The 11,143-nt window shown below is 46.9% G+C and overlaps 1 protein-coding gene across 1 annotated transcript; it reads left to right on the top strand.

The window, feature by feature from the left end:
- Nucleotides 1-364: 364 nt before the first annotated feature.
- On the top strand, nucleotides 365-9,645 carry LOC142564579 (uncharacterized). Its single transcript, XM_075675632.1, has 4 exons — nucleotides 365-498; nucleotides 865-897; nucleotides 9,038-9,061; nucleotides 9,145-9,645. Exons 1-4 carry the CDS (start codon nucleotides 403-405, stop codon nucleotides 9,415-9,417), a joined length of 426 nt encoding a protein of 141 aa, XP_075531747.1. The 5' UTR covers nucleotides 365-402; the 3' UTR covers nucleotides 9,418-9,645.
- The last annotated feature ends 1,498 nt before the right edge of the window (nucleotides 9,646-11,143 follow it).

Genomic DNA, 11,143 nt, shown 5'->3' with positions numbered 1-11,143 from the left:
CGTTGGTCCTTGGACGACGTGCAGCTGCCGCGGCCGAGCGCGGGGGCCGAGGGCAACATTTTCTCTACACGCATCCTGCTCGTTTGTCGGGATGCGCGTGAAAGAGGAAACAGTAGCCAATGGCAGGGCTAAGCAGGCCCCGGCGGCGATCAAACCGCGCGCGATTCCTGCGGCGGCCGTGAAAGCGCGGATCTGTGGACACCTCGAGCCTTTGTGAGGCCGCGGTCGTGACCGTCCGCGAATGGGTGCCTCAGCTGGCTGTGAGCCACGCTCAAAGGCCTTTTCACGGGACTGCGAAAAAAGAAAAAAAAGGAGGGGTTCAAAGGGCCCCTCCCCGGCGCCGTGAAGAAAGGCGCCTCGTATATAGACTAGGACCAGGGCCCGGACGCCTCCAGTCGCGCCATGGCACCAGTCGTCGTAGTCGTCGCTGTCCTGCTGGCCTTCGCCGCGCTCGGAAGCCGGGCGCAGTCGCCGGGCTGCTGGAACGAGCAGATGGCGGTGAGTGGGCGAGCTTGCGGCGCCATATGTACACACGCGCCATGTCTGGTTCTGCTACCGTGTCGCAACAACAAACGTCGGCAGGCCATGTAGGAAGCCAGTACTCAAGGGCATCGAGGGACGAGGAGTCTTGATTGGTGACGTTTCGACAGGGATGTTAGTCTCACTGAGTTAGTCTCATTGCAGTGGCCACTCGAACTTCGACACTCTAGGTGCTGAGTGTCATTCTGTCCGTAACGCCTTAGATGCACATGCTGTCACTGTCAGAAAAGATATCCTCGCTGTACAGCACTATCAGGAGTGATGCGCAAGATCTTGAAACGTATTCGACGAACCTTATTTCTTTGTTTTTATTTCCTCACGCAGGACAAGCAGAGGCTGCAGTACGGCCTCATGATGGTGAGTTAAGCTCTCCTTGTCACGCGCGCCATCTTGGTCTCCTCGGGTGCTGCCGCGGCGGACGTCACGCAAGGGCGAGGCGACCGTGACGTCATAACTAACAGCCCTATTAAAATCATTATTCAGTTGTGACTTCAGCATGCACGGGAAGTCAATTTACTTGCATTACCCATGATGATCCTACCGCGTCACTGTGCTTCAAGGCTGCTAAGTCGGGATACCGTGCGATTTTCTGACAGAAGCACGCACTGGACTGATACCAACGATGAATCAACAAACGCGTTTGCTTGTCCTGATTCGTTCGTAATGTTTCCGAGCATTCTTAAATGGCCATGCCACAGGCACGCGGTTCGCATAACATAGGCATACCTGCCAACTCTCCCGCTTTGTCCAGGAGACTTTCGAATCACGATCAACACTCACGATTTTACACACACGGCCATAAATCCGTCGAAAAACTGCCCCCTTACCGTCCACGAAAGGAAAAGGAAAGAAAGAACACGCGTCACGCAACACAACCTCATCGTAACTGCGCCGTTATAGCTAGCAGAAGTCAGATAAAACAACATCCAAGCGAGGCCTAACTCAGTTCGCTGGAGTTCGAGACAGGCGTTGATCAGGAGTGTGCGGGAGGCAAAGGTCCAATACACGGAATGACCGGTTCTCTTAAGCTAGCTTCGCCTTTGTACGGTCTCGCTATGTGGTTAAGCAAATTCAGAGTAGGAATGGGCCGCTGTCACGGGACATATGACTATGACGTGCTCCTTAATTGTTGTCGGTCATCACGCCCTAAACAATAAATGCGCCGCTCTTGCCGTCATTAGACCTAGCGGCAGCGTAAATATATATATATATATATATATATATATATATATATATATATATATACGTGTGTGTGTGTGTGTAAACGAGTGGTGACGCGCCACCGTTTCATTCACGCAACAGCTCCGCCGGAACCCTGGCCCTTGTTTTCTTTTGTTAGAGTTGCTGGCGCTGATGCACACGTGCGGCGATCGTCGACGTGCCGAGTGCTGCGTTTTAAGCGGTACATTGCAGCGATGGCCGAGCTACTGCTGTGCTTTGCGTCCTCCAGAAATTTGGAAAGGGAAGTTTGACTAGGGTTGAGGATTGGGCGAGTTAGTATTGCATTCTAGAACTGGTACAGCGCTCTGTTCCTTTATCAGGCCGGCTCGGCTTGATTCTTCCTTTGTGTGTTTAGCTGTACCAGTTCTAGGAAGTTTGACGTTGTTCAGTGGGCGGGTTTTTCTGCTAATTAGGGGTGTTCGAACAGTGATTTCTGTGACCGAATTGAAGACGAATAAAATAGCATCAGAAGCTAATCGAATCGAATATGAAATCCTTTTCCAATAGCTTTCGAATAATGAATAACTGGTATTACAAGTTATACAAAATGATGTTCACATCCCAGTATTGTTAGCAAGTTGCTGTCATTACTTAGTACGTTTGAAAAGTTGTTTATTAAAAGCACAAATGGAGCATTAGGAGTAAACAAGTAGTTTCTTCGCACGGACTTGGCTCTTCAGAGTGTGCGAATGATTGCTGGACAGTCTATAAAGTATGGCCGCCTAGTGACGTAGCCTGCACTACTACGCAAGTTCTCATGTTTCATGTTTCTACTACGTCCGTGGGGGTGAAAATTTACCGCACCGTTGCTACAATTTTACATTTATTTGGGCGCAGTTTATGTTCTCAAATATTCAAAATGTATTCGAGAAATATTAGCATCTACGAATATTGATTATTGAATTTGAATAGCCAAACGAATATGACACTATTCGATCCGTTATTAGAAAGTTTCGAATATTCTCACACTCTTACCGCTAATTAATTTTTCCTTGCCAGCTAACGCGCGCCAACAAACTTCCAGCAGGACGTGGCGCAGCTCGTGTTTCAATTAAAGAACGCCCTTGAATCGCTCTTCTGGAGCTCTGTAGCCGTGGTGTTTGATCAGCAGGAAAACAGTAATTGTATGCGGACAAAATCGCAACTGAAGGCCGAGCTTGCCAAACCACGGCACCGATGACGTCCATTGCGTGACGTCAATGATTTAGCGGCCATCTTGCGGAAAAGTAGGTGAATGTCGCTAGACAAAATTTATCTTTCATTTTCGACGACCATTAATGGAATTATTTTAGAATAATTAGGCTATTAACTAGCAAGCTGTGTCAAATGGGATATGAAAAGCGGCTGCATGAAGAATTTTGAGGTGGTGTCACCAAACGTTCATTAAGTTGTTCGGGAAATGAAAATAAAATAAAAATATTTACTTAATCCTGATTTTGATGACTACTGCTTTTCATATAATGGTTAATACAATAATAGAAATATTCTAAGATAAGAAGAAACGTCACAGGTTTGTGAAACCTAGAGCATAGTTAGCCAAAGAGAGTAACTAAAGCATGCATTTATAGTCGCATAGTCCTGGCGAATACAGAGATAAAAGGCGAGGGCGAGTTGCATGACGCGTTATACTGAATCTCTACATGTGCGCGCGCACTGAGTTTCTGAACATGTACGCGAGGCTATGCGGTCGAAGATAAACAGCCGCACGGATGGAGAAAATACCCAAACGACATAACACAGGCACACAGCAGTCAAAAGTCGGCTTCGTCGCACGAGACGCACGAAGATTCGATTTCATTTGATTTATTACGTTTTCTTGACACAATTCAATAAAGGTACAGGAGCTAAAAGTGCAGAGAACCGCCTGACGGGGGCATCTGTGCCCGAACTGCACAACTGGTGCATAGTATATGACACACATTGTACTAGGCAACAAGCGCACGTAAATACAAATGACGAAATTGGGTTGCGCTTACGTAACTGCTTACTGAGGCAATCAGTACACGTTTTTTTTTATCAAAGAAATGTTCTAGCGCATCCAATGCTTTTCCCGGTGCTGTTACGGCCGGCCGACGGGCGAGCAAATTTACTATTGAGAAAGGTTTGTAGGAATCACTTGCGTGTGGATCTTTCTAACTGCCGCCTACACGCAGCATGTCTGGGGCAGTCGATGAGTAGATGGCGAAGATCTTCATTAGCGTTGCCACAGGGGAAAGTAGAGGATGACGCCCGTTTTACGCGGTATAGGAAATGTTTTGTACACGTTGTCCCAAGGCGCAGTCGATCAATTAGTGTCTCTATACTTCTTGAATTGTTTGTATCCAACTGCTATTTCAGATTAGGTGTTTTTCTCATCCTACCGAAGCTCTTATTAAGTAAAGAGAAGTAAATAATTAACATATATTTAAATTACAGGCTTTATGACCACAATATAAATACGATGTTTGAGGCAGCCCTTGAAAACACACCTTTCACTTGTTTGCGAAGTTTTTTCCTGTGCACAAAGCAAAGGCCGCGAAACCTTTGAGTGCCCACGCAATACATTGTTTAGGCGCTACAAAGGCTGACTTCTAAGCGCAAAAAAGAAGTTTGCTTTTGGTTTCATATAAACGGGGCAACATCCTCGTGCCTGTCATTTCAGCACGCCTCTGTACTGTATTGCCTCGTCGTCTATTGTGTGTATATATGGGAGAACTGGCAGCTTCACTGTCAGAAGTGAATGGACTGAAAATTTGAACTGAAATGCGAAAGGCAGCGCGTCGCAAACAACTGAAAGTGATTTTTACAAATGTGCTCTATACAAATCATGATGGACATCGTGACCATAAAGTCTAATGACACTGGTCTAATCAATACTAAATATTTATTAAATAAAAACGGAAATATACTAGAGGACTTCACGAGTTTGCTAACATACAGTTGATTTTATCCGCACAAGAGGCTTCGGTAAAAAAGAAAAGAAAAACTTGGTCTACGTTAGCTAGCACACTCGGTATACACTGACGTGCAAACTATGTTCCATGCCGCTTCGGCATATCGGTGCCTCATAAAGGTTGCACGGCTGTGTAGTTGGGGCGATGACTTACCAGTACGTGCTTCTATAGTCAAGTTACTTGTCACCTGCGCACGCGAATACAACATGCAAGGCCAGCCTAAGTGCAATTAAAGAAAGGGTTGCTTCCCCTTAGATACTGCGCAAGATAGCGAAATAGGGTTGTGGCAGTCCGGTAGCGATGGGAGACGCAGTCGCAGGCACTGTGGTTTAAATTGAAAATGTATGATATAATGAAGATAAGGGGTTCCGAAATGAAAGAGGACAAAAAATTAACTTGTCCCCGGCAGGGACCGAACCCCCAACGTGTAGCGCTCCAAGAACTTTAATGTTCGGATGGTCGAAAAAGGTCGCTCCGGCTACATATGGATGGTTCTTTCAGAAGTGTTTACGACGCTATTGTTTTATGAGAATTCCGAAATGAAATAATTAGTTCCCTGCAGTGAATGCGCATGCAAAAGAGCGAAGTATAATGACGACCATCGTGAGTATCATGGCCGGCAAGTACTCATCCATCCTTGTGAGGATGCTCACGTCTGGTTCACGCCTGAACATGCTCTGCGTTGCAGAAGGCAACGTGTACATCGCACCTCGAACGGGTCTCAAAAGCGAGCCTCGTGTGCGTATGCGCATAGCTCGGGCGCAAGCGCTCGTCAAAGCTCGCTTCTCCACAACGGGAGGTCCTTTGGGGAGAAGCCCTCCTCGCTCATGGGTGGACGGATGGATGTTATGAGCGCCCCCTTTGGAACGGGGCGGTGGGTTGCGTCACCAAGCTCTTGCTATTATACTGCCTAACGTCCTACCTAGGTCAAACAATAAAAAAAGCACACACACACATACTAGGAACTCCCACACTCAAATTTTCTGATCCCCTATTGCGAACTGTGCTTTTGTACGTCTCCGTCTTTTGTCGTTTCCCTACTTTTCTTCCACCAATCCTCCGATCGGTTCCTACTAATGCCTATTGCGGACATGTTTGTTTTACCACTGCTCCCGCTGAACCCAAGAGTTTTGGTTCAGCGGGAGCAGTTTTTTTGGTGCCTAAATCGACCGCTGGGTAGACACAGTCTTCACAGTCCTCACATTCTAATAAAACATGCTCCATAGTTTTCCCTAGCTTTACCGCAGCAAACACATGCTTCTTCTTCCTTCTTATATCTCGCTTTATACGTGCATTTTCTAAGGCATCCCGATCTCGCTTCGAAAAGTAATGAGCTTCCCTTTGAGTTATCATAAATGGTTTCTTTCCTGATTTCGTTTTTTCCTCCTAAGTAGTTACTCATGGCAGGTTTCTTTTCCATTGCTGCCACCCATGAGATTATTTCAGCCTCTCTGACTTTCCACTTGATCTTCTTTGTTGCTGTGTTGCCAACCTTACAGGCCGCATACTTGCTGGTAAGCTTCCTAGTTCTTTTCCTCCACTGTCATCTACTGATTATACTGACCTTGCGCGTGACTGGTGGTGGAGTTTTCGGTGCCGTTTCGAATCGTTGCATTTACTTTCGTTTGCTGGCGCTCCCAATGATTGCATGGTGCTCTCAAATTAGCGTTCTTATAACACTTGGTGCGTTAATTTCGTAAATACGGTATACTAGGCCTACAAACGCGAAAAACAAAACAAAACTATATATATATATATATATATATATATATATATATATATATATATATATATATATATATATATATATATATATATATATATATATATATATATATATATATATATATATATATATCGTTTGCAAACTAAACTACGGCTATAGTTGCCAGAGTTCCAAACACGATCTCGTGGCTCATTCACAAGACGTCACATCGACTGAGTCAGACGACAAGCTACGTCACTTAAGGACCGAAGTACAATCTTAACGCTTAACGCTTCACTCGCAGTCTTAACGGCTCATTTGTAAGATATCGCATCACCCGCCGTGGTTGCTCAGTGGCTATGGTGTTAGGCTGCTGAGCACGAGGTCGCGGGATCGAATCACGGCCACGGCGGCCGCATTTCGATGGGGGCGAAAGCACCCGTGTACTTAGATTTAGGTGCACGTTAAAGAACCCCAGGTGGTCGAAATTTCCGGAGTCCTCCACTACGGCGTGCCTCATAATCAGAAAGTGGTTTTGGCACGTAAAACCCCATAATTTAATTTTTTTTTTTTTGAAGATATCGCGTCGACAGAGTCGACAAAGTTCGACGCAATACCCACTTCTTGGTTCATATATCCGCCCATTTATGCTAAAGAACTGAGCTTTTCCGCGCACACAAAGTATAGACGCTTTATTGAAACTTCGTTATCCGCAAGGAGCTCATGTACTGAGCTTTATCATATTGTGGCAATATTCGAGATTGCTTTAGATCGTCATGTACCAGTATGCAAATGTATTTTTTGAGTGAGGAAATTAATATTTATTTCGCTTGGCGCAGCATGATTTCTTCTGTCCAGTATACTTTTGCAAAACTACAAACCCGTCGGTGGTACTTGACCCAATCGTCGACCACGCTGCGCGCAAGAAAGACATTCCGAATATAATGCGCCTTGCTTGTCTATGATACGCATAATAAGCCCCCCTCCCCCTTCTTTTTCTTCTTTTTTCCCTTGTCTCTGACTTTCATTATGTTAATAAACTTGAGAATAGCTTGCTGTTAGGCTAGTTTGTACACGCTGTTAAGAATGAAAACAGGGCAAGAAACATAACAAGAAAGAAAGGCCTACAAAACGCTGATTTACGCACGGCAAAATATATCGAGGACAGGGGTACTGGACCAGGGAAGCTAAGAAGCCGCCACAACAAACAGGTGGAAGGGCAGGTGTGTGAATGGCGTCAAAGTCAAAGCAGAAACAGAAATGTAGGAATGTTAGGGGCCGCCGCGCCATTCAACAATCCGGTGAATGTTAAAGAGAGGGACATTGACTAATGCGAAATAATCTTAAAAAGGGGAGTGGGGTGAAGGATACGAGGAGGGGTGGGGGGAGGAGCACATAAACAGCGTCAAGAATGAAGTTAACGGATAATTATGGACACAGGGAGATCGTCCCGTCCCTGCCTGGTCGCTCAACACCAGACAGCCGTGGCCAGTCGCCTAGTTGAGGCTCACCTATCCCGTCGTAACATGTGTTGCTTGCTGCGGAGAGCCCATCCTAACTAAACGTCTCGGCAATTTTCAGAATAGATGGGTGTCAGTAGACACGACGCCTTCAAATCTTTCGCAGCTACTGGTTCTTATTTTACTGCAAACCACGGCTGATGTAACTTTCAAAAAGGCTTCTAAGCAGGAAGCAGCCCTGCTTCGGTCTGTCACTGTCTGCCTCATCAAATCCCGAGTGTGATCAAATAACATTATGTGCCGCGTGATGGCAATACCACGATGGCCGGTTACTTCCAGACATCTCTTCAAATAAGTCGGACAGCAGATCACTGTAAGTGAAACTTGCATCATATGATGCTATCGAAGTTCTAGCGCAAAGCTTCGTCCCTGTATTTTAAAATGTAGAATAACATAGCATGCCCACAACGCGGAAAGCGCGACTGAGTGACAGGCTACTTGCAAAATAGGGGCCGCCCTCCTCTGTACGTAGTCGTGGCCCTACCATTGAGTAGAAGATCTGGCTGGAAAACAACGGTGATCTACACTGTTGCCTGCAAAAAAGAAGACACGATAGTGCGCTGTCATGTTTTTGTTTGGTCCCCTCTTTAGCGCTGTTGGTTAAGCAAAGTTAAGCAAAGTGTTGTTTCGGCAACGCGAAAATGTGCATCCTCGTTGCTAAAGCATTCTTGTCCGGGGAGTGCTACAAGTTTGTCTTCCCTCACACACACACACACACACATGCTCTATATATATATATATATATATATATATATATATATATATATATATATATATATATATATATATATATATATATATATATATATATATATATATATAGAGAGAGAGAGAGAGAGAGAGAGAGAGAGAGAGAGAGAGAGAGAGAGAGGTGAAGGAGGGGAGGATTCGAATGGTAGTTGTCGGCGGAGAAACCCCTCCGAAATAAATTTCGGGCTACGCTACTGGTTGCAAAGGTGTCGTGTGGCTACGTTTCTGGCTTATCTTTGTTAGTGCAAACGGGTGCAAGAAAAGCTTCGCTTATAAAAAAAAACGGAGATAGAGAGAGAGAGTAACTATAACATGTTCCAGCACGGGAATTGTCTCTGACTGTCTTTATTAATTTTTTTTCGCCGCAGGTCCGGCAGCAGATCGCCAACATGGTAAGCGACGGCGAACTCCGGCTACGCACGCGGCCCCGGGGTCCCAGCCCGGTGACAGCGCGCGGTGTGTGTGTCTCTTGCAGCTCACCCTGGAGTACATCGCCGGCGTGTCGGCGCAGCTGGGCAGCCCGCTAGGCGTAAGTGGTGCTTCGCCCTACCTGATGGCGCCGCCGCGGTCGCTACACGAACACCAAACCTTGGTGCTGCCCGCGAGCGGCGGCGCGGGCAGCGGGCAAACCATGGTCCTGCCGGGCAGCGGGGGCGCCGGTGCCGGAGCCGGCGTCCGACACGGTTACGGACAACACATCAAGAGCACCACGTACAAGAAGGAGGTGCCCCTCAAGGACGGCTACTGAGACACCACCACCACCACCACCAACACACCGCGCGTCACCGCTACTACCGCCACCTACCATTAAACGAAGGAACAACACCCACGCGCGCGCGACCCCGTTGACACCCAGGCACACGTGGCCACAGCCACGTTGGGACACCGGACTCTTCGGGGACCACACCAGGGGTACTGCTACGCTGCGCTATGCGAGAGGGCAAATGAAACACGGCTCAGTATAGTGCACACGCAACAGCGTCCGCCTCGCACGTTCATCTACGTACTTCCGGAAGTCTTTCCGGTGCCAGGCACACGAAGCTTTTCGGACCGTTGGTCGGGCTCTCTTTATGGCGAGCTCCCATGACAGCGTACGAACGGCTTCGCGTGTTTTGTGTGCCCGGAGAACGAGCAGGGATCGAAACCTCCCTGACGGCATTCGCTGACCTGCTAGTTTCTTTCCATTGGCCGGCCCTTGAGGGATCATGTTGCAATCAATCAATCAATCAATCAATCAATCAATCAATCAATCAATCAATCAATCAATCAATCAATCAATCAATGTATGCATTCATGAATGAACTAATTGAATGAGTTATCATGCAAGAAAAATCTCCGCTCCTCGATAATAAAATGAATCGCGATAAAGGCTAAACACGTAAATTCGATGAATTAGCCAATCAAGCTGCACGAGCACGCGTGTTCTGTAGTGCATGGTGCAACACGTGCTTCATCCATGGCTCTGGCGTAGTTTCAGCGGTTGCTGAGAGACGAAACGAAGAGTCACAATTTGGATCAGTTTCCAAAGGCGTACATGTACGACTTTAGCTCACAACTATAGACACGACGCTGTGCTCACGATACACAAAAACAGCAAAAAAACTTAACAAGTTGACAGACTTCCGACGCTTGTACACACACATTCTCGAAAAAAAACAGAAAAAAGAAAGAACTTTAACATGACAATTATTTGGGGACTACACAGTTCCATCCAGAGGTATGAAAAGAACAACCGGAAGAAAGCCACAAACATGCAACGCTTCTTGTGCTCCCGTTTGCAGCAGCACCGCGTCCGCGCCGTCTGCTGATAGCCACCGGCGAGGGTGGGCAGCATAAACCAGGGACCCTTTCATAAGCACACCGGCGCACCAGGGACCGTATAACTTATGGCGAATCCTTTTCAGTTTTCCCATTCCTTTGCCCATCTTGGCTCGCACGATGACGCTATGGCTACGATCAGCCACTGGGCGCGATGGATGGTAAATCGGAACTCCTAGTCCACGCTAAAACGCGTTCTTAAATTCGTTATTATTTTTCGTCATTAAATGATCGTGCAATTAAGCGGCCACTGGTCGATACCTGGGTGTGCCTATTCTGGACACTTCAAAATTATTCCACATGTCAAGTTTGTCATCTCGTCAGCTCTGATTGGCCCACAAGGCTATCGTCCCTTTTATTGGCTCACAACGCCAACGTAACAGATTTCGACAGTGTCGCCCGGAACAGCCCACCCGGAATCAATGCCATCGCGCTTCAGAACAGCCACGCATGACCGGATGCGGCGCGAACATTGGCGTATGGTTTATTTATTTATTTTCATACTCTCAGGACCTGAGGGTATTACAGAGAGGAGTGTTCTAACAATAGCTTGTTAATCGGGACTTTAAGCCCGACCCCGTATGGACGGTTTGACGACGGGGCAGCTGACGGTAAATGGAGAGCGAACTCTGGCGGCAAGCACGCGATAAGAAAAC

This window comes from Dermacentor variabilis, chromosome 11 (assembly GCF_050947875.1).
Source record: "Dermacentor variabilis isolate Ectoservices chromosome 11, ASM5094787v1, whole genome shotgun sequence".
Lineage (NCBI taxonomy): Eukaryota > Metazoa > Arthropoda > Arachnida > Ixodida > Ixodidae > Dermacentor > Dermacentor variabilis.
Note: the sequence above shows the minus strand (reverse complement) of the source record. Positions and strands in the feature narration are given on the sequence as shown.